General features: G+C 40.1%; 1 protein-coding gene across 1 annotated transcript in view; it reads left to right on the top strand.

Annotated features, from left to right (window-relative positions):
- ECPAS (Ecm29 proteasome adaptor and scaffold) overlaps positions 1-24,399 on the top strand; it is a 143,208-nt gene extending 118,809 nt beyond the window's left edge. The window contains exons 46-49 of the mRNA XM_075825614.1: positions 484-589; positions 4,822-4,910; positions 6,883-6,954; positions 24,126-24,399. Coding sequence (XP_075681729.1) covers positions 484-589; positions 4,822-4,910; positions 6,883-6,954; positions 24,126-24,274 — 416 coding nt within the window. The 3' untranslated portion in view covers positions 24,275-24,399. The remainder of the gene's footprint in view (positions 1-483; positions 590-4,821; positions 4,911-6,882; positions 6,955-24,125) is intronic.
- The last annotated feature ends 328 nt before the right edge of the window (positions 24,400-24,727 follow it).

The following is a 24,727-nucleotide window of genomic DNA, read 5'->3' on the forward strand; positions in this document are numbered from 1 at the left end:
GGAATTTGGCGACGCAAAATAAATTTTCTTTTTTACACTTAGGTTTTTAATTGTAAAAGTAGTAAAATATAGAAAAAACAATATATATTTGCTATCGCTGTAATGTAATTGACCCGCAGAATAAAGTTAACATGTTGTTTTAATTGCACAGTGAATTCCGTAAAAACAGCGCGCAAAAAACCATGGCGGAATCGCTGTTTTTTTTCATTTTCTACCCCACAAATAATTTTTTCCCGTTTCCTAGTACATTATACAGCAAAATAAATCATGCTACGAAAAACTACAACTCGTCCCGCAAAAATCAAGCCCTCATAGGACCATATTGACGGAAAAATAAAGACGCTATGGCTTCTGGAATGTGGAGAGGAAAAAACGAAAATGAAAATCTGAAAGTTGTTTTGGTCGGGAAGGGGTTAAGATCTTTAAACAAATTTATTATATTTTCGTGCATATGCCTCATTGCTGTTTTTCATGGTATAACAGGTTGCTACCGTTTTGAAGTTTGCAAGCTAATGTGTGAGAGGTTGAAGCTAAGCACATGGAAAGTTCAGCATGCTGTCCTTCAGTCCATGAACGCATATTTTCAGGGGTAAGTTTAGTTGTGAAGCTAAATATTAGTCCTCTTAGCATGTGAAATTTGCCATTACCCTTATTAAAAGTTTAGTTCAATAATAAGTTACAGACAATTGTTTAAAGCAATAACCTACATGAAATATTAATGTGAACTACCTTATTTTTCAGACTATAAGACGCAGTTTTTAGCAAGAATAAATCTTGCTAAAAAGTCCCTGAGTCTTATAGTCGGCAGTCAAGGGACCCGGCCGCGCCCGGCCCCCTGACCGCTTCTTACTTAACCCCTTCCCGACCCGTGATGTGCCGGCACATCATGGAGCGGGGATGGGTGTTGGAGTGGAGCGGGCTCACTCGCTGAGCCCGTGGCATACACTGCAGGTGTCAGCTGTGTTTTACAGCTGACACGCTGCTCTAATGGCCAGGAACAGCGAGGGCGCTGTTCCTGGCAGTTTAACTAGTTAAATGCCACAGTCAATAGCGACCGCGGCATTTATAGGGGTCTTCCCATGAAAGACATTTATGACGTATCCACAGGATATGTCATAAATGTTAGATAGATTCGGGTCCCATGTCTGGGACCCGCACCAATCTCTAGAATGGGGTCCACTCGGCTCCGCGGTCTCCCTTTCACTTCCTGGTTAGGTGGTCGAGAGTTCCGAAAACAGCCGTGTGCTCGCTGAGCTACGCGGTTTCCAGAACTCCCATAGAAGTGAATGGGAGTTATGGAAACCGTGTAGCACTGCGCAGTACACTGAGCTCAGTAGCTCCAAAAACAGCGTACATGGTCGAGTTACGGAAACAGCGTAACTCGCTGAGCAACGCTGTTTTCGTAACCCCCATAGAACTGAATAGTAGTTACGGAAACAGTGTAGCATGCTACGCTGCTCTGTAACTGCCATTCACTACTATGGGAATTACGGGAAGCGCGTAGGTCAGCGATGTATTGCAGTGTATTGTACCAGCGATCTAATGATCGCTGGTTCAAGTCCCCTAGGGGAACTAATAGAATGTGTTAAAAAAAAAAAAAAAAAAAAATGTTAGATACATTTTCAGGTAAAAAAATATTAAAAGTTAAAAAAACAAAATCTTTTCCCATTTTTCCCCAAGCACAATGTAAAAAATAAAAAAAATTGGTATTGCCTCATCCGTAAAAGTCCGAACTATTACTATATAGCGTTATTTGACTCGCACGGTGAACGGCGTAAAAAAATATATGAAAACCCCAGAATCTTTGTTTTTTGGTCACCATAGTGCTAAAAAGAATTAAATAAAAGGTGATAAAAATATCGCATATGCGAAACTACAGCTCGTCCCGCAAAAAAATAAGCCCTCACACCGCTCAAACGATGGAAAAATATAAAAGTTATGGCTCTCTGACTTTTTTTAACCAATAGTTTTTTCTTTGTAGAAGTAGTAAAATATGATTATTTTTTTTTGTCCCCTATTATCGGTTGTTTAAAACTTGGGTGCGTCTTAGGGTCTAAAAATTAGGGTATTTTACTTTTGACAGCTCATGGAAAACTGTAAATATAAAGTGTATAAAATATCCTTATAGAAGTTTTGATGAAGTTTGCGTCATGGTTTCCTGTGCATTCCATCTGTGTATAACTGAGTCGTGGTCAGCATGAGGCAGGAAAAAGCAAAATGTCTGGGATGTGCTTTTACAATATGTCCACCTAATGATATTGACTGGTTCACTCACTTAGCAGAATGCATCTTCTGAATGACAGCCTTGACCTTCTTATCCGACCAGCCTCTGATACAGAGATCAGTGTAAATCGAAGGGCCCCAGCGTCAGGGCCTCCAACTACAGGTGTTTACATACTACCTGCAAGAGGCAGGGGTCCAGGCTGTTTAGCTTATATATTACTGTACTTTACAAAAAGTAGCAAACTAAACTGGCAGATGTATTAGGTCTGTACTATTTTTCCATCTCCAAGTAAATCAAAGGTTTTCATTCACTTCGAGCAAACAGATCTTGAAATGGTGAAGAATTAACTGGTTCCCGATCACTGGCTATAAATAAATGGACGACGGTCTACAACGTGGATTTTTGGCTGGCTGCCCGATCGATCGGGCAGCTGAACGTCGGGTGCCCGGACGTCTGTGACTGCCGGGGAACCTGAAGAGAAGATAGAAGCAGTTTTCACTGCTTCTATTTTCTCTGATCGCTTGTACACATCGCTTATTGAGCGCTGTGTATAGAATAGCGGCAGCGCTGCTGCCTCTACAGGTCCCGGTGATGGTCACATAATCGCCGGGATGCCGTTAGTGAGAGACTGCTGCCCTTACTTAGACACAGCATAGTCCTATAAGTGACAAGTCACTATAACAGGAGTGACAAGGTGTAAAAGAAAAATAAAGTCCCACAAAGGTCTTTTCTGACCTTTGAGGGACAGACCATAATAAAGAATGTACAAAAAAGTAAAATAAAGTGCAACTAAATTAAACAATAAATACACATAAAATACCGATTCAAAAGTTCCGCACACCAATTATTGTCGTAATGCTAGCCCGGACCCAATTACCCTAACATAGACCTGTAAAATATAAAAATTTATGGTAGACAATGACTATTAGAAATAAAAGTTCTATGTTAGGGTAAAACTATATTACCAGAACAAAACTAGCTGAAAAGTAAAAAAGCTAATTTTTTGCACTATTATTTTCAAACTATAAGCCTGAAAATTCTCAAATAGCAAAAAGTATGTGCATAAAAAAGATAAATAAAGAAGCCTGCATTGTCTATCTAAAAAAGTCGCAAAAATCACGCTGCTAGCCCAACAAATAAAAAGTTATAGTGGTTTAGTGTGTTCTAAAAATGGTTAAACTGTGCCTGGTCCTGAAGGTTTAAAATAGCCCGGTCCTGAACCAATTAAAAAGCAAAACGTAAGAAGTTTACGCCTGGTACACTAGTCCTAGTTAATGTGGGCCAGAGTATATGAAAAATTTGACATCATTTTTCATTATAAAGCAATTAAAAGGTAACTAAACTTTGAAAAAACGTAGTGACATGTCAGGAGTTTTGATTGGTGGGGGTGTGAGCCGCTTCGTTCCTCATCAACTTTTCTCGGAGAGCCGAGGTAACGGTGCACAGACTAAATAGAAAGTCTATGATCCCGTTCACCAATTGCTCAGCTGGCTGAAAAAAGCTGATCAGAAACGAAGCAACTCGAGCGCTTCTGCCGCTTCGTTTTAGTGATCGGTGCTCAGACCCCCACCGATCAAAACTTCTGACATGTCAGAAGTTTTTCGAAAATTTTGTTACACTTTAAAGTGTAGCTAAATGTTTGACAAACTTCTGACATGTCATAGTGACATGTCAGAAGTTTGGATTGGTGGGGGTCTGAGCACTGAGACCCCCACCAAACGCTAGAACGAAGCAGCTGAAGTACTAGTGTGAGCGCTCAGCCGCTTCGTGTCTGTTCGGCTTTTTCCAGAAAGCCGATGTATCTGAGTACGGGCTCATAGACTTTCTATTGAGTCTGTATACAGATACATTTATTTCCGGAAAAAGCCGAACAGACACGAAGCGGCCGAGCGCTCACACGAGACCTTCAGCCGCTTCGTTCTAGCGATTGTTGGCGGTCTCGGTGCTCGGACCCCCACCAATCCAAACTTCTGACATGTCACTATGACATGTCAGAAGTTTGTCAAACATTTAGCGACACTTGAAGCTATTTTTACATGAAATAAAAAAAACGCCTTCAAGCATAACTGCAAATAGAAGTTTATTTTATTTTACGCTAGTGTTCCTCCAGGCCTAATTACCTTGTCGAATTCTCTACTTTCAAAATAGTAGTAAAAACCGCTGTTGTGCCCCCATTCCTTTACATCTATAATGTTGTTAACAAATAGTTACATTAATTGAACTTTTTCTCTTATTTTCTGCAATTCTGTGCTCCTACAGGACTGAAGCTCCAAAAAACATAACCTATCACAGTTCGCATAATGTAGACATCCCCTATTTTACCAGAAGCTGCAACACAGCCTAAAATACATATAACCCTACGTTGGTTTTATTTTGCATGTCATGTTTATCAGGAAAACATTTTCATTACAACAATACTAAAACATTATTTATAATATCTTTTCTCTATTTATTTTTTATTAACGATCTACCTATTGTTGACCACCTTTACAAGACTTCTATGTGATGGTTTTGTGTCGTGTATTTCAGAAATTTACTGAGAATACTATTTTGTTTCTCTGAATCTCCTCTATCATGAATAATTTCTTCTTTTTTAGGTTACTAATCTTGGAAAAGGAGCATTTAGACATCACAGCCCTTAAAGAAATCCTTACGGAAGCCAGTCCAGTTCTTGCACATTCTCTAGGTACTGTAAAACTCTTTGTACTGTTAGAATAATATATATTTATATGCTTTGCAGCTCCGTTTTTCTAAACTAGAAGTCCTGCATAGACACAGATAGAATTCTGGCTGATTAATGGGATCTTAAGAGTTTATTGCATGTTTAGACATTAAACTCCATAGTAAAACTGTAAGCAGGTAGCTCCCCTAGTGGCTGCTGCAGGCTGAATTTTATCATTTAAAGAGGCTCTGTCACCACATTATAAGTGGCCTATCTTGTACATAATGTGATCGGCGCTGTAATGTAGATTACAGCAGTGGTTTTTATTTAGTAAAACTATCATTTTTGACTGAGTTATGACCTATATTAGCTTTATGCTAATGAGTTTCTTAATGGACAACTGGGCGTGTTTTACTTTTTGGCCAAGTGGGCGTTGTGGAGAGAAGTGTATGATGTTGACCAATCAGCGTCATACACTTCTCTCCATTCATTTACACAGCACATAGCGATATAGCTATATTACTATGTGCAGCCACATACATACACACTAACGTTACTGCAGTGTCCTGACAATGAATATACATTACCTCTAGCCAGGACGTGATGTGTATTCAGGATCCTGACCCTTCGCTAACACAATCCCAACACTAAAGCACAGCAAGCGTAATCTAGGGGCGTTGTCTCACTGTGTGGTCCACCTAATTACCTTCATTTCCATGGGTAAGATTTGTTACACTGGCCCCCCTGGTGATACCAGGTGGGCATAGATTTACATCTCTGGTCATTCCAGGGCACTCTTCCCTGATCTTTGTCCGGTATTCTGGGCAGATTACTCTTTCTAGTGTCTCTTATATCTGACATTTTTCGGACACCTAAGTGTCACCTATTGTCATATTTTAAATAGGCGATATTAGACTTATAAACGCTTAGTCAATTGTACACAATTAATTAAGTCATCTGTTTTGCTGCCTGTTGTATACACTTCTTTAGTGTGTAATAATATTATGCCCTAGGCTATACTATCGTCTTTTTTGAGTGATCCACGTACATACCTTTTTCTATTACTTGTGGCGTTGTGACTCCTTGTTCTCATTTTCTTGACATGATATATTGGAGTTTGCTACTCTTTATGTATATTTTGGAGGTGTCTCAACATTTGTTGGCTACACCTAACCAGTCATTTGACCTGTGGGGCGTATGTTGACAATGAATATACATTACCTCCAGCCAGGACGTGATGTTTATTCAGAATCCTGACACTTCGCTAACACAATCCCGACACTACAGCACAGCAAGAGTAATCTCGTTTTAAATAAGTTTACAGCGTAATCTCGAGATTATGCTTGCTGTGCTGTAGTGTCGGGATTGTGCTAGCGAAGTGTCGGGATTGTGCTAGCGAAGTGTCAGGATTGTGAATAGACATCACGTCCTGGCTGGAGGTAATGTATATTCATTGTCAGGACACTGCAGTAGCGTTATAGTGTGTATATGTGGCTGCACATAGCGATGTAGCTATATCGCTATGTGCTGTGTAAATGAATGGAGAGGAGTGTATGACGCTGATTGGTCAGCGTTATACACTCCCCTGTACAACGCCCACTTGGCCAAAAAGTAAAACACGCCCAGTTGTCCATTAAGAAACTCATTAGCATAAAGCTCAAATAAATCATAACTCCGTCAAAAATGATCGTTTTTCTAAATAAAAAACACTGCTGTAATCTACATTACAGCGCCGATCACATCATGTACAATATAGGGAACTTATAATGTGGTGACAGAGCCTCTTTAACTCTATACAGTGGATTTGAAGCTCTGTATCAGGAAAAACAAAGCACCAACCGCTTTAAAGTTAGGCATAAAAACGACATGGTATTAAAAGGTGGACGTTCACTTTGAGGTTTGAATAATTTACATTTGGTTACAATTGGTCACCTTCAATAAAATGTTATTGCCATTTTCAGCTACAGTATTCTTATGTGTCTTTTATGTATTACAGAAAATAAGAATTATGCATCTGTAAGAACAGAAGCCATTTCTGTAATAGAAACACTTCTAAAGAAGCTTGAAGGTAAGTAAATAATCAGATGTTTTACGAATGAGGGAAGTGCTTGTTCATGTTGAAGCCTAAGTGAATAAAAATCACAGCTCGTCCCGCCGAAATTGAGACTTCACACCGCTCAATCGATCAAAAAATAAGTTATTGCTCTCAGAATCCATGGATTCAAAACAATTTTTTAGTTTTTTAAATAAATATTTTTTCTTTGTAAAAGTAGTAAAATATAAAAAAAAACTAAATTTGGTATCACCGTAATCGTATTGAGCCACAGAATAAAGTTAAGTTGTCATTTTTACTGCACGGTGAAAGCGGTAAAAACGAAAGCCAAAAAACAATGGAGGATTCGCAGTTCTTTCCAATTTCAGCCCGCAAATAATTTTATTTTCAGTTTCCCAGTATGTTATATGGTATTTTAGGGTGTCAATAGAAACTACAAATCCTCCCGCAAAAACGAAGTCCTCACACCACTCTATGGACCGAAACATAAAAAAGTTATGGCTGTTGGAAGGCCGGGAATGAAGAACAAAAATGAAGAAGCAAAAAAACGATTAGTCCTGAAAGTGTTAATTAATTTCTAATGAAAAAACCATTTATTACCACATGTGGGGAATTGCCATACTCTGGAGAAATTTCTTTACAAATCATCGAGTGTTCGTGGCTGTTTCTCCTTTGTCCACTAAAATGTTGAATTTTTTTATTTTCACAAGGGATAAAGTGTTGATATTCGTTTTCACGGCCTAATTCTACTAAATTCTGCAAAAAACCTCTGGTGTCAAAATGCAAATTATACCCCTAGAAAAATTCCTTGAGGGGTGTAGTTTTCAAAATGGGGTCACTTTTTGGAGGTTTTCACTGTTTTGGTCCCAGGGCATTGCAAACCCGACATGGCACTGAAAACCAATCCACCAAAATCCAAATGCCGCTCCCTCCCTTCTGAGCCCTGGAGTGGGTCCAAACAGCAGTTTATCACTGCATATGGGGTATTTCCGTAATCGGGAGAAGATGCTTTACAAATGTTAGGGTGCATTTTATTCTTTATTCCTTGTAATTTTCAGAACAAAAGTAGATTTTCATTTTTAGAGACTAATTCCAATAAATTTTGCAAAAAAAACTGTGGGGTCAAAATGCTAACTATACACCTAGATAAATTCCCTGAGGGGTGTAGTTTCCAAAATGGGGTCACTTTTGGGGTGTTTCCACTGTTTTGGTACCACAAGACCTCTTCAAATCTGACATGGTGCCTAAAATATAGTCTAAAAAATAAAGGAGGCCTCATAATCCACTAGGTGATCCTTTGCTTCTGAGGCCGGTGTTTCAGTCCATTATCACACTAGGGCCACATGTGGGATAATTATAAAAACTGCAGAATCTGGGAAATAAATATTGAGTTGCATTTCTCGGGTAAAACCTTCTGTGTAACAGAAAAATATGTATTACAAATGAATTTCGGCCAAAAAAAAATAATTTGTAAATTTCCCCTCTACTTTGCTTTATTTCCTGTGAAACGCCTAAAGGGTTAAAACACTTTCTACATGCTGTTTTGAATACTTTGAGGGGTACTAGTTTTTAAAATGGGGTGAATTATGGGGAGTTTCTAATATATAAGGCCCTTAAAGCCATTTCAGAACTGAACTGGCCCCTGTAAAAATAGCCTTTGGAAATTTTCTTGAAAATGTGAGAAATTGCTGCTAAAGTTCTGTCTTGTAACGTCCTAGAAAAATAAAAGGATGTTCAAAAAACAATGTCAATCTAATGTAGACATATAGGAAATGTGAAATAGTAACTATTTTGTGTGGTATTACTATCTGTTTTACAAGCAGATACATGTAAATTTGGAAAAATGCAAAGTTTTCACAAGTGCAAGTGTTTTTCACAAATATTAAATTTATAGACCAATTTTTTTTCACTAACAAAGTACAAGATGTCACGAGAAAACAATCTCAGAATCGCTTGGATAGGTAAAAGCATTCCGGAGTTATTACCACATAGAGTAACACATGTCAGATTTAAAAAAATAGTCTGTGTCCACAAGGCCAAAACAGGCTGTGTCCTGAAGGGGTTGTCACACCTGTTCGTATCATATTCATTGTACAGATCATGAACAATTAACAATGTTTTCCATTTCATTGCTGTTGAAAAACATCCAGTAAAAACTTATGACATTTACTTACGTAGTATGGCGCCACCTTCTGTTCAAACTGTATATCAATGTGCACATCCACCTAATGAGCTGGGTGCTGTTTGATGGACTTGTGTGTTCAGTCACTCTCCTAGCTGCCCATATCCTCATTCCTTTTCTCGGCATAGTAATCCTCTTTTAACTGAACAGCAGCCTGTAGAGATTGCTTTCTGCCCTGCTTCGTCTTCACGGTACAATTATTATCTAACTATTTGCAGGGGACTATATTTACAGTGGCCAAATGGGGATAGAGAATGACTGGGGAACCTAGTGGGGACTATATTTGCAGCTGCCAGAGATGGAAGGAGACTGGCGAGCCTACTGGGGATTATATTTACGGTTGCCAGAGGGGGAGGGGAATTACTGGAGGTAAAAAGACAGAGCGCTCAAGAGGTTTTGGGAGTTGAAGGCAGAAAGCAGAGAAGTGGATTACCGTACACTGCCCAGCAGCCTGCCCACAATAGCAAGGTTTAAAGTGTAGCTAAACGTTTGACAAGCTTCTGACATGTCATAGTGACATGTCAGAAGTTTGGATTGGTGGGGATCCGAGCACTGAGACCCCCACCAATCGCTAGAACGAAGCAGACGAAGAACTCGTGTGAGCGCTCAGCCGCTTCGTGTCTGTTCAGCTTTTTCCGGAAAGCCGATGTATCGGAGTACTGGCTCATAGACTTTCTATTGAGTCCGTACACAGATACATTTATTTCCGGAAAAAGCCGAACAGACACGAAGTGGCTGAGCGCTCACACGAGTTCTTCATCTGCTTCGTTCTAGCGATTGGTGGGGGTCTCAGTGCTCGGACCTCCACCAATCCAAACTTCTGACATGTCACTATGACATGTCAGAAGTTTGTCAAACGTTTAGCTACACTTTAACTGCAGTGCTGAGGGAGGCATAGAGAAACAAAAATAGGGGAAAAAAGGTTTTTTTTTTAATACTCAACGTAAAATCCTTTTCTCGTCGAGTTTTATTGGGCGATACAGAAGAAAGTGAGTTTAGGCTGCTGCCACTAGGAGGGGACACGAAGCAAAAAAAAAAAAGTGTTCGCTCCTACACAGACTGTACCCATCCTGCAGACACTGAGCTAATCAGTTTGCACAGAAGCAGTAGGAGCAGCTAGGAAAAGCCAACAGATGGTAAAACTTAACGTAGAACAAAACCCTTGATGGGGCAGAACAGAAAACAAGAGGAACTTTTTAAGCTTGTAGATGCCCAAAATCCCAGAAAGAATAACGGTGTCCAACCAATGAACTCGACGAGAAAATGATTTCACGGTGAGTCCCCTTTTCTTATGTTATTGCGGACAAAAAGGACCGTGGTAGTCCTAAAGCAGTACCCACGGGAGGAAACAAAGATTAAGAAAAAATATATAAACCGCTGTAAGACAAGGAGGTGTTTTTTTATTTGCTTAATGTCGCCTTCTAGTGGCAGCAGCCTATACCCATGATCGTCTGTGTCGCCCAATGACATGAGCGAGAAACGTGTATTTTTAGTGTAAGAAGACCGTTTAATATAAAAAGTCCGAAAAGTCTATTAACTACTTTTAACCTGATTCGTGGGATAACCCTTTTGACTATGTCAAAAGCGAATCCCAAACCCAAAAAATGTATTCACCCATTGCATTCTGATTGCCAGCACGCCTCAAGCAGATTTAGCATAAAAGCGAAACTTGAATTGGAAGAAAGGTTGCCCATAATTATTCCTTTATAGTAAGCTGTCACAGGTCTGCTTTCATTTGTAATTCATTCACAAATCTGACGCTATACCCTCTCTCTTACTGCCTAAAGCTCTGTAAATGCATAAAAAAATATCAGGAGTCCACATTTTCAAAAGAAAATGAGCAATTTACATTTTTTTTGCTTATAGGGAATTTGTCGCAAATGAAAACATTTTTTTTTAGTAAGTTACTATTTATTATATATAATTTTTATTTTTATTTTTTTTCTTCCACTAGGTGGGAAGTATTAAAAATTAAATAATTTGACATGTTTTCCTATGTTGGCCACCAGAGGGAGCACATCCCAGAATTAGAGCAAGGTGAATCAGGCAAAGTAACCTGGCAGCTGCTGTAAATGTGGGAGGCACACTCAGCCCCCTCCCTATTTCTGGCTACAAGCAAGGAAAAGGTGTCTTCAAATTATCAAGCAATGTCCAGCTCCCAATTATGGGGTGATTCTACAATGGCAGCTGGCAGAGCTCTAGGACACACCAAAAGGCTAAGAATGATGAAAGTCAAGAGGGACACCCTGTGGTGAATGACTTAAGTTGACAGGTTCACGCGGCGTGTATTTGACACATTTTACACGCAGAAACACTTGATTAAGCTTCCCATTTACAATGGGAAAGCGCGCCTTTAGTACATACAACACGCTTTTTTATGCAGGCGTTTTAAAAAAACTCATTACGGAAAAAAGAAGCGTCTGGTCAATTCTTTGGCACGTAAAGCGCTCTAAATGTTCCCATAGTCAATGGGAGTAATACTTGCTCGCCAAAAAACGTGCAAAAAGCGCGCATAAAACATGTTATAAACCCCTTGAAAGTTGCATCAAAAAACACTACATAAAGCGAGCCGTTAGAACATACAACGCGCTTTTTTTACTCAAGCGTTAACAAAAACACGTTTCGGGAAAAAATAAGCATCTGGTCAATTCTTTGGCACGTAAAATGTTCCCATAGTCAATGGGAGTCCTAATTACACGCCAAAAAAACATGCAAAAAGCACGCACAAAAGACGTAAAAAAAAAAACGTCAAAAACGGCTCTATTTTAAAAGGCGCTTCACCAAAAACGCTAGTGTATTTTACACGTCTTTTTTTTTTTTTTTGAGCGAGCGTCGTGTGAACATGCACACGGCCGTGCCCGTAATCATAGCCCGCGATTGCGAGCATGTACGGCCACGGCCGAAGTATGAGAGTATAATATACGCTGAGCTACTTCAATGATCTAAGTTTTAAAAAAAAAATAAAATGGTTAACATGGGGGATTTGAATTAAAAAAATATTTTCTTAGGGTGCATTCACACAGTGCGCTTCTGCCGTGTTTTCGCCACGCAGCCAAAAACCTCATCGGGAAAAATTGTGGTATACACGCATGCGTTTTTCTATGTGGTTTTCGGCCACGCAGGAAAAACGCTGCACAACTGCACTGTGTGAATGCACCCTTAGGCCCTGTTCACACAGTGTTTTTTTTTGCAGGCACCCCAGTGCCCGTCCATCACTACAGATGGTCGGCTACTGGATTGTACCTGGCTCTTCCCGATACCCCTGGTGGCGGCGGGTACTGGGGTAAAATTGGGGGGTTAGCACTAGCTTTTTTACTGGCTAACACTAAGGCCTGATTTACACGAGCGTGTGCGTTTTGCGCACGCAAAAAATGTGGCGTTTTGTGTGCGCAAAAGGCACTTAACAGCTGCGTGTGTCATCAGCGTATGATGCGCGGCTGTGTGATTTTCGCGCAGCCGCCATCATTATGACACTGTTTGGATGTTTGTAAACAGAAAAGCACGTGGTGCTTTTCTGTTTACATTCAGAGTTTGACAGCTGTTGCGCGAATCACGCAGTTTGCACGGAAGTGCTTCCGTGCGACATGCGTGGTTTTAACGCACCCATTGACTTCAATGGGTGCGTGATGCGCGAACAGCGCACAAAGATAGGACATGTCGTGAGTTTTTTTCAGCGGACTCACGCTGAGCAAAACTCACGGACTGTCTGCACTGCCCCATAGAGTAATATAGGTGCGTACGACATGCGTGAAAAGCACACGCGTCGCACACACGTATATCACGCTTGTGTAAACGAGGCCTAAGCCCCACCTTAGTAATGGATGTCGTCAAACAGACAACTTCCATTACTAAGGTGCTAATAAAGTATTAAACAGAGACCTAAGAAAATTTTATTTAAATAAAAACTCCCCCACAAAATCCTCTTACACCATTTTATTTCAAAAAAGAAAAAAAAAACAGTAGGTAATCGAAGTAGTCCAACGAATCTACGACGTAGACCAAACAATCCGGTTGAACCTGCAAAACAAGAAATAAAGAAAGTAATATGCCGCTGCTTCTTCATTTCTTGCTCCTACTGTGAATCGCCATGTAGTTACACGGCGATTCATAGTAGGAGCAAGGAATAAAGGATCAGCAACGTATGAGCGCTGTTGATCCTTCAAAGCTGCCGATCAGCGGTTTTGAAGGATCACTGGCGCTTATGAATGGAAGTGAATAGTGGAAGGCTGTAATACTGTGAACCGCCACTGCACGGTGATTCACAGTAGGAGCAAGAAACGACAGAGCAGCGGTTCTCACCGCTGTTCCTTCGAAACAGCTGATAGGCGGCTATGAAGGGTCAGCGGCGCACGAGCGCCCGCCGCACAAACAACTGCGCCACACACAAACGCCCCCCAAACAGGTCTTCACCAAAATGCCGCCGTCTTTCCCCCTACAAACCAACTTCTATGCTGGGTCGCTCTGAACTGCGCATCCACAGTACAGAGTTAGACGGCAGAAGCATAGGATATAGAAACGGAGCCGTTCCTATCTTCTATGCACTGTAGCTGCCATATTTCATCTGTGTATGTGTAGTGAAAAGACACATACACTAAAGAAATAAAACATGGCAGCCCCCAGTACAGTAAAAAAGTGTTTAACCCCTTAATGACCGCCGATACGTCTTTTTACGGCGGTCATTAGTGGGCTTTATTCTAGAGCGCCGCCAAACTACGTCGCTGCTGTAGAATAAAGTAAACAGAGCAGGGAGCCGTGAAATCTCCCTGCTCTCAGCTGCCAGAAGCAGCTGAGGGCTGGGGGCGTCCCTGCTCTGCCGGGTGAGATCGATATTAGTATCGATCTCACCCGTTTAACCCTTCAGATGCGGTGCACAATAGCGAGCACCGCATCTGAATGGTTTTGGAGAGAGGGAGGGAGCTCCCTCTCATCTCACTGACACCCGGCGATAAAATCGCCGAGTGTCTGTGTCTCTAATGGCAGCCGGGGGTCTAATAAAGACCCCCAGGTCTGCCTGCAGCGAATGCCTGCTAGATCATGCCGCAGGCATGACCTAGCAGATGCCTGTCCGTTTTAAACGGACAGGCAGTAATACACTGCAATACAAAAGTATTGCAGTGTATTATAATAGCGATCGGAGGATAGGGAAGTCCCCTAGTGGGACTAGTAAAAAAGTAAAAAAAGTTTAATAAAGTTAATTTTAAAAAAAAGTGAAAAAAAAAAATGAAAAACCCAGCTTTTCCCCTTACAAAATGCTTTACTATTAAAAAAAAACTACAATAAAGCAAAAAAGTTACACATATTTGGTATCGCCGCATCCGTAACGACCCCGACTATAAAGCTGTTACGTTATTTAACCCGCACGGTGAACGCCGTAAAAAATAAAATTAAAAACAATGGAAAAATTGCTGTTTTCTGTTAATCCTGACTTAAAAAAAATGTGATAGAAAGTGATCAAAAAGTCGCATCTACTCTCAAATGGTACCAATAAAAACTGCAAGTCTTCCCGCAAAAAACAAGACCTTATATAGCTATGCCGACGCAAAAATAAAAAAGTTACAGCTCTTCGAATGTGACAATGGAAAAATCTAAAAAATGGCTTGGACGTTAGGGCCCAGAATGCCAGCAGGGGGAAGGGGTTAAGAGGCTCTGTCACCACATTATAAGTGCCCTGTCTCCTACATAAGGAGATCGGCGCTATAATGTAGATGACAGTAATGCTTTTTATTTAGAAAAATGATCTATTTTAAACCACTTTATAAGCGATTTTTAGCTTTATGCTAATGAGTTTCTTAATGCCCATGTTTTACTTTAGACCAAGTGGGCGTTGTACAGAGGAGTGTATGACGCTGACCAATCCGCGTCATGCACTTCTCTCCATTCATTTACACTGCACTAGCGATATAGATATATCACTATGTGCAGCTACATACACAAGCCCTAACATTACTACATTGTCCTGATAATAAATATACATCACTACCAGCCTAGACGTGTTGTTTATTCAGAATCCTGACACTTCTGAATCTTTTCTGTGAGATTGCAGCAAGGCAAGCGTAATCTCGTTTGAAATGACAGGTTACATCGTAATTTCGCGAGATTACGCTTGCCTTGCTGTAAATCTCAGAGACGCTACAGACATGTCAGGATTCTGAATAAAAAGCATTACTGTCACCTACATTATAGCGCCCATCTCCTTATGTAGGAGATAGGACACTTATAATGTGGTGACAGAGCCTCTTTAATTAAAAAAAAACAAATCCTTTTTTGTGAAAAAATAAATAAAGTAAATATAATATTTTATTAAAGACACATATATTAATTTAAAAAAAAAATCATCACACCTTTCCTTTAACCCCCTTCCCGACCACCCCACGTAGATTAACGGGCTGCAGAGCTGGTCCTTGTGCCTGCAGTCCATTAATCTACGTGTGCTCCTAACAGAGCACACAGGCGCTCCTCGCAGCCCGGCATCTCCCAGCACAGGCTTAGTACTGGGGGAAAACATCGGGTCGGATCACAGCTGTGATCCGAACTGATTAACCCCTATTACCCCAGAGGCAGGACCTAATTTGCCTCCTGTCAGTGTGAATCTGACAGGTATAATAACTTACAATACATAAGTATTGCAGGGTATTATAACTACGATCCAACAATTGGATCTTCAAGTCCCTAGTGGGACTAAAAAAAAAGTTAAAAAAATGTACAAAAGTAAAATGTCAAAATAATAACATTTAAAAATCGCCCTTTTTCCCTTATAAAGTCCTTTATTATTAGAAAAAAAGAAATAGTCTATGCATAATTGGTATCGCCGCGTCCGTAACGGCCTGAGCTATAAAAATATGATGTAATTTATCCCGCACGGTGACCTCCATAAAAAAAACTATACCGGAATCGCTATTTTTAGTCACTTCAGCTCCCAAAAAATTGCATAAATAGGGATCAAAAAGTCGCATGTACGCAAAAATCGGACCAATAAAAACTACAGTTTGTTCCGCAAAAAACAAGCCCTCACACAGCTTTCCGGTTAGAAAAAGAAAAAAAGTTGTGGCTCTTAGAATATGGCGACACAAAAACTAAATTTTTTTTTTAAAACCGTGCTTTTATCGTGCAAACACCGTAAAACATAAAAAACCTATATACATATGGTATCGCCGTAATTGCATCTACCCACAGAATAAATTAAATACGTCATTTATATAGCGTACGGTGAACGCCGTAGAAAACAATAGAAGTTTTGACGGCCTAATTACAGTAAATTCAGCAAAAAACCTTTGGGATCAAAATGCTCACTATACCCCTAGACAAAATCTTTTTAGGGCTGTAGTCACTTCTGGGGGGGTGTCCATTGTTTTTGTCCCTCAGGGGCTTTGCAAATGCGACATGACACCCAAAAACGAATTGAGTAAACTTGAGCTCCAAAAGCTAAATAGCGCTCCTTCGCTTCTGTTGATTTTCATTTTTACGGACTAATTCCACTAAAGGGAGGGGTGTAGTTTGTCAAATGGTGTATTTTTGGGGGTGCTTCCACAGTTTTGGCCCCACAAGACCTCTTCAAACCTGACATGGTGCCTAAAATATATTCTAATAAAAAGGAGGCCAAATAGGTGCTCCTTTGCTTCTGAGGTCTGTGTTTCCGTCCATTACCACACTAGGGCCACATATGGGATATTTCTAAAAACTGCAGTATCTGGGCAATAAATATTGAGTTGCGTTTCTCTGGTAAAACCTTTTGTGTTACAGAAAAAAATGGATTTTCCAACAAAAAAAATAAATTTGTAAATTTCCCCTCTACTTTGCTTTAATTCCTGTGAAACACCCTAAAGTGTTAAGAAACTTTCTAAATGCTGTATTGAATACTTTGAGGGGTGCCGTTTTTAAAATTGGGTGACTTATGGGCGGTTTCTAATATATAAGGACCTCAAAGCCACTTCAGAAATGAACTGGCACCTATAAAAATAGGTTTTGGAAATTATCTTGAAAATGTGAGAAATTGCTGCTAAAGTTCTGAGCCTTGTATCATCCTAGAAAATTAAAAGGATGTTCAAAAAACGATGCAAACATAAAGTAGACATATGGGAGGGAAATGTTAATTAGTAACTATTGTGTGTGGTATTACTATCTGTCTTACAAGCAGATACATTTAAATTTAGAAAAATGCAAATTTTTGCAAACAAATATTGAATTTATTGAATGTGACACACGATCCCTCCAGAGACAGGAGGGGAGAGGTGGAGATAAGACGCATGTGATTTATGACATCCAGTACTACAGGGAGATGGGAGATAGCCACGTTTTGTGTGCATGGAAGGTCACGCAAGCAGGAGATAAACACCAGGAGCATGGTCATATGACTGCATGCGAGACTGGCTTACAGAGGCATTTCAGCTACAGACAGTACATTAGTAAGTGACTAATATTACTGCAGGTAAACTATCTGCACACAATTTTTAATAAAGATTGAAAAACCATTCTAAATATTAATTAATAATACAATAACATATTTGGTATATTTAGCTACAATAGATATTTATATGCTTTTTTAACCCCTTAACGACCGCCCACCGTCTTTTGACGTCGGGCGGTGCAGGTACTCAGTCTACAACGACGCCTTTTGGCGTCGCTGTAGTAGAGTGGGTTTAACGGCACCCTGGTCAAGTCTGCACTAAAAACCAGCTGTAAGTAACAGGTCCGGTTCTTAGTGCAGCCATCAGGACCTGCCGATTTCGTCGTAACAGCATGTGACCGCTGTGACAGCTAATCACAGCGGTCACATGCTGTTACTGTGTACAGAGCCGCCGGGTGTGTCTAAATGACAGCTCCTGCTCTAAGAATGAGCTGTTGATACCAGCTCTGTTCTTAGAGCAGTGATCAGGAGCCAATAGTATTGGTTCCTGATCTTTTGTGTTCACTATGAGATCCAATCATAGTGATCACTACAGTAAAATAAAAGTAAAAACATGTATCTGTTTCTCCTCACTCTGTTCTAGCTGTGGAGAGAAACAGATACAAGTGTCAGTGTCCCCACACAAAATCACTTGTTCCTCACACAGTTTAAAAAACAAACAAACATTTTTTCAGTATTTTATAGTACCGTATATATCGGCGTACAAGACGACTTTCTACACCCTTAAAAAAATGTCAAAAGTGTGGGGTCGTCTTATATGCCGGATATTGTCGGATATTAGGGATGCACGTTGCAGCCGCACAGCTCAGTATAGTACACATGACTATGAGAGCGGGGCTGCGGCTGTGTAATTCAGCCACAGCCCCGCTCCTGAGTCCTGACATATGCGCGCGGGGTCAGCATCATGTGATGCGGCCGGCGCTGCACTAATGATCTGCGGCATTGAAGACAGAACATGGCGGGCGCGCTACAAAGCACCCCCATGTTGTCTTCAGTGCCTGAACTGCCGCTCATTAGTGCAGCGCCGGCCGCATCTCCTCATGCTGACCGCGCGCGCACTTCCTGTCAGGAGCGGGGCAATGGCTGTATTACACAGCCGCAGCCCCGCTCTATAACGCCGGAGATCAGAGAACCTCTCATCTCCGCCGTTATTCCCGTGAATGCTGCGATCACAGCTGACTGCAGCATTCAGGGGAAAGTGAGAAGGGGGGATGCCCCTGGATCGCGTCACAGGGAATTCCTGTGACGCGATCGAGGGCCATACCATATATGGGCAGACAGCCCAGGGTCTATTGACGGACCCCAGGGCTGTCTGACCATATCTCTTGTTGTTAGGATATACCCAAGTATGTCCTAACAACTGCCTGTGTATTATCCCGTCCACAGGCTAATGTACTGGCACATATCTGATATATGTCAGTACATTAACGTTTAAAAATAAAGTAAAAACAAAGTATGGTTACATTTTAAAAAAAATACACCTTCACCTTTTTTACAATAAACATTAAAATAAGTCTCAATACATAAAATACACACATTCAGTAATGGCGCGGACAACAATGTTTTTGCATCATTTATGATGTGTACGCTGTAAAAAAATGAAATAAACACGGCTTTCATTCACTTATTAATGTGAGGCGCGAGGTGCGATGAATTTACCCTCCATGTTCCTCACATTAATAGTAATTAACCCCATCATGTACCTCGCCTATCTGCGCATGCGCGAGTTCAAAGAGACAGAGTCCTGGGTCCTGCCGCCGATGGCCATAGTGAAGCGCTCCTGCACGAAATGGTGAGTATATCTTAAATTCTATATTTTAAGGGTAAAAGTTGGGGGTCGTCTTATACGCCCAGTCGTCTTATACGCCGACATATACGGTATATAGTATATACATATATATATATATATATATATATATATATATATATATATATGTATATATATTTACTGTATATACTAAGAATCGTACTATAAACAACTTTGTTTTTAGGGTACGCTGTTAGACGGCGTGTACGCTGTTAGACGGCGTAGGGTGCTGTTCTGGGCTTGGGTTTACAGTTTGTGTTAGGCGTAGGGTTTGGGTTTGAAAAAAAAAAAAAAAAGTTTAATTCCTTTAGTGTGATTAGTTGATAAAAAAATTGAAACCGCTAGTTACGTTTATTATTTGCGGTTTAGACTGTATAATCATTATGGCGGCCAGAAGATACAGCGTTGAGGAAGCCTATCACTATGCTATGCTCCGATATGGATTCTGCATCTGAAGTTGAGCTTTTACTTGAAAGCGACAGCGAAAGTGTCGCTTCAAGGGATTCTATTGATATGAGACCCAGCACCAGTGATATGGGAGACGGCAATTGCCACAAAGTCCGTTCAAAGTTAAATCTATTTTCTCCCACCATAAATAACTTTATTGCTACTCCTGGCATAAGTCCCAATGTCAGTAATTTTTCACCACTAAATTATTTTAATATTTTTATTACGGACCAAGTTTTGGAACATTTTGTTCATGAAACAAATTTGTATGCCAGGCAGTACATTGCCAATAAGCCTTCGTCCCCTCATGCCAGGTTGTGGAATCCCACAAATGCAACGGAAATAAAAAAAATTCTGGGCCTCACCCTTAACATGGGAATTATAAAAAAAAAACCTCTATTAGGTCATATTGGGCATCAAGCCCTATACATGCCACCCCCCTTTTTTCTGGCATTATGTCATGCAGTAGGTACAAAATACTTATGCGATTTCTCCACTTTAGTGACAATCTACAGGCACCCCTTGCAGCGACAGAAGTCGTGACCGGCTGTATAAATTAAGGCCTTTGCTAAATTTTCTTAATTCCTCCTTTTTAGGAGCATATACCGCTGAACAAAATTTAGCAGTGGATGAATCGCTAATGAATTTCAAAGGGCGTCTCTCATTCCGCCAATTCATACCCTCAAAAAGTGCAAAATACGGGGTAAAGATCTACAAGTTATGTGAAAGCACTACTGGCTACACATGTGCATTTAAGATCTACGAGGGTAAAGACAGTGAATTTAATCCACCAGGGTGCCCTCCAAATATTGGTACCACTGATAAGATTGTGTGGGATTTAATTGGCCCTTTCCTACGCAAGGGGTATCATGTATACACGGACAGTTTTTATACCAGTGTGCCATTGTTTAGCGCCCTTCATTGTGCCAACACCGGAGCCTGTGGCACAATACGCAGGAATCGCAAAGGTTTCCCACGTCAACTTGTGGATAAAAAACTACCAAAGGGGGAGTCATGCACTTTTCAAATTGAGAAGATGCTGGCTTTAAAATTTCGTGACCGCAAGGACGTCTACATGATCAGCACTATCCATACAAGTGCATCAGCAACTGTTAGAGAACGTGGGGCCTCTGCAGATAGACAAAAGCCTGTGTGTGTCATCGGCTATAACAAATTCATGGGTGGGGTAGATTTGTGCGACCAGATGTTACAACCTTATCTGGTAAAAAGGAAAACCAGAACATGGTATAAGAAAGTAGCAATATACCTCATCCAGGTTGCAATGCACAATGCATTTGTCCTGTACAAAAAATCAGCGGGCAGGGCGACATTCTTTGAATTTCAGGAGAAAGTGATTGAAGATCTCCTATTTCAATCTGCAGACCAGAGAGTAGTCCATGAGTCAGAGGATGTACGCCGACTTGTTGAAAAACATTTTTTACACCCCATCCCTTCAACACCTAACCAAAAATACCCCAAAAACGGTGTCGGGTCTGCAGCAAACGAGGACAGCGAAGTGTGTCAAGATTTTATTGTTCCGCTTGTCCTTCCAACCCCGGTCTATGCATAAGTCCCTGTTTTGAAATCTATCATACCGTCGCACATTACTAATTTTCTTTTGTGAGCTATAAAAGTTAAAATGCAGGATTTATTTAGGATTTTATTTTTCTGTACACCTCTTTTTTTTTTTTTTAGGGAAACAGCTTCGCTGTATATTTAGGAGATGCCAAAATTTAGGGTTCTTTTAGAGATTTCTTTTTTTTAAGCACTTTTTTTGGGAGGGAGGGAGGGAGGGAAATATACTTTTCTAGATTGAGTCATTTTGGGATATAACCCAGTTATATAAAGTGGAATAAGGCCCTGAAATTCATTCAAGATAAAATTGTGCACTGAAAGCTTTTTATTTCCTTTTCCGTTATGACCATGTCCTGCCATAAATAGCTGTTACTGACTGGGGATACGGCATAATTTTTTCTTTTTATTCTGAGGATTTCTAATAAGCGAGCTGTTCCTTATCAATACACTATGGGCTTTATTACCGTTTTGTTCGGGTTTTTGGTGGACCTCTTACACCCGACAATACTTCTAGAAATAGCGACATTAATTTGGGGAGTAGTGGTCCTTTACTGTATCTATACATACGGTGTGGGACACTGCCCCTTTATATATTCTACAGGTGATTGGTTGTTTTGTGCACATGGCGGTTCCTACCTTGCCGGGCAGGGGCTTGTTATGGTGTACCGCGTCACTTGACACATTCGTCCCTTATATAGGGATTGCTGGAGCTAAAGAGACGTTGTATGACCAGTCACTTTGAATAATAAAGTCATTACAGCCCTATAAATTTTCTTTCATCCTGTGAACATGCTCTAGTTTTCCACATAGCTGGATACATTCTTCCTCCTCTTTTTTGGGATATATTGCCTTTTTCCGCCAACAGTTTAATAAATTTTCCCACTCTAACTTACTATATATCAGAGCGGGTTGATATACATAATGTCTATGGACTGACATGATTTCAGGACAGCTGCTTTCTTAGCACGACATAGTCATAGGGTGTAGAAACTGTTAGGGACATATATTTCTCAATCTAGAAAAGTAGAATCCTCCCATTTTCAAGCAAAATGTGTGTCCTGAAAGCCTCCGGGTGCTCCCTTCCTTTTGGGTCCTGCCGTGTGTCCAGGAAAAACATTAGAGCCACAATGGGGATATTTTTGAACAAAGGAGAAACAGGGTGATACATTTTCTGGTGCATTTCCTTATTCTCATGTCCTCTGTACAAGAAATCTGACCTTAAAATGACACATTTGTGAAAAAAAGTGAAATAAAATTTTCTTTCCACCTGCTTTGCATTACTTCCTGCGAAAACTGTGGGGTCAAAATACTTAGTACACACCTAGATGAATACCTTAAGGGGTCTAGTTTTCAAAATGGGGTCATTTATTGGGAGTTTCTATCTTTTTGGCAGCTCAGTTCCTCTATAAATGTGTAATGGGACCTGAAACATTTTCAAGCAAAACGTGTGTCCTGAAAATCTTCGGGTGCTCCCTCCCTTTCGGGCCCTGCCGTGTGTCCAGGCAACGCATTAGGGTCACAATGGGGGCATTTTTGAAAACAGGAGAAAAAGGGTGATAGATTTTGGGGTGTGTTTCTTCATTCTCATGGTCGCTTTACAAAGAAATCGGTCTTCAAAGTGATACTTTTATATAAAAAGTGTTTGTTTTTTTTATTTCACCTGCTATGCATTAAATTTAGCAAACAACTGTGGGGTCAAAATACTCACTACACCCCTAGATAAATACCTTAAGGGGTCTAGTTTTCTAAATGGGGTCGTTTAAGGGCAGTTTCTTTCGTTCTGGTAGTTCAAAACCTCTCCAAATGTACAGTGGGGCCTAAAACATTTTCAAGCAAAATATGAGACCTGAATGCCTCCGGTTGCTCCCTTCCTTTCGGGCCCTGCCATGTGTCCAGGCAACGCATTAGGGTCACAATGAGGGCATTTTTGAAAACGGGAGAAACAGGGTGATAGATTTTGGGGTGTGTTTCTTCATTCTCATGGTCGCTTTACAAAGAAATCGGTCTTCAAAGTGATACTTTTATGAAAAAAGTGAAATTATATTTTTTTACACCTCCTTTGCATAAATTCTTACAAAAAAACTGTGGAGTCAAAATACTTGCAACACCCCTTAATAAATACCTTAAGGGGTGTAGTTTTCAAAATGGTGTCACTTGTGGGGGTTTCCACCATTCTGACACCTATGAGCCTCTGAAAACCTGGCTTGGTGCAGGAAAACAAAATGTACTTCAAAATGATTACTAAACTTGTAAGTCTTCTAAATTGCTCCAAAAAAAAATTTTTTTTTCAAAAGTGCTGCCAAAATAGAGTAAAGCGATGGAAATATATATTTAATAAAAAAATTGTACAGTATGTATGTACATATGTCACATATTGCCGTTAAAAATAGGGAAAAATTATCATTTTTACAAAATTTCTTCCATTTTTCTATTTTTTTATTAATTTCCGCAAATCGTATCAGTCTACTTTTACCACTAAAATAAAGTACAACATGTGACGAAAAAACAATGTCAGAATTACTTGGATATTCAAAACTTTCGCAGAGTTATTCTCTGATAAAGTCAGACATACCAGATTTAACAAATCGGGCTTGGTCATTAAGGGGTTAATATGAAATAATTTAGCTAAATTAAGAAATACATACTTGACTTGCATTTGATGTATTTATGCATTGTGGTTTGGCTCCATTCTTGAGAGCATTGACAAGTAGAGAAGATCGGCCGTTCTTTATACTTTGTTTTATTTTGTTAATCGTATCATTATTTTTCAGATTCCGAACAATGGGAAAGCCTTACCTTAGACAACAGAAACCTGCTCATTACATCTTTATCTACTATGGAAATGGACAGCAGGCCAGATCTGAGAGATAAAGGATTATTGCTCAAGAAGAAGTTGGAGAACTTAAATTATTATGTATAAAATGAATACCTGTGCAACTCAACCCAAACATGTTTCGTGGATTTTGAGACGATTTCAACACAAGATTAAATTTACGCTGTAGCATGCATCATTCCACGCCTAAAATAAATATTTCCATGAAGTTAGTTCTCTTGTACATTTTGTGGATTTTTATAGATCATTGATAGATGAATGTGGTTTTAAACGGCTGCCGGTTTACTAGAGCATTTTATGGCGGCCCTATGTACTACAGCAGCACAAACTTTATATTCTGCTTCACTGGAATCCGTCAATCACGTGTGTAATTGTGTTATTATAAATAATGGTCTTTATATTAGTTTCCTTGGTAATATTTATGTTTTTATTTATCGGTCTCTGTGTTTTACTAACCATTTCATATTATAAATACGTTTTTATACAACAAAATAGCCCCCTGAAAAATCCACCCAAACAAAATCCATATGTGAATAGCAC

Source organism: Rhinoderma darwinii, chromosome 1, assembly GCF_050947455.1.
Source record: "Rhinoderma darwinii isolate aRhiDar2 chromosome 1, aRhiDar2.hap1, whole genome shotgun sequence".
NCBI lineage: Eukaryota > Metazoa > Chordata > Amphibia > Anura > Rhinodermatidae > Rhinoderma > Rhinoderma darwinii.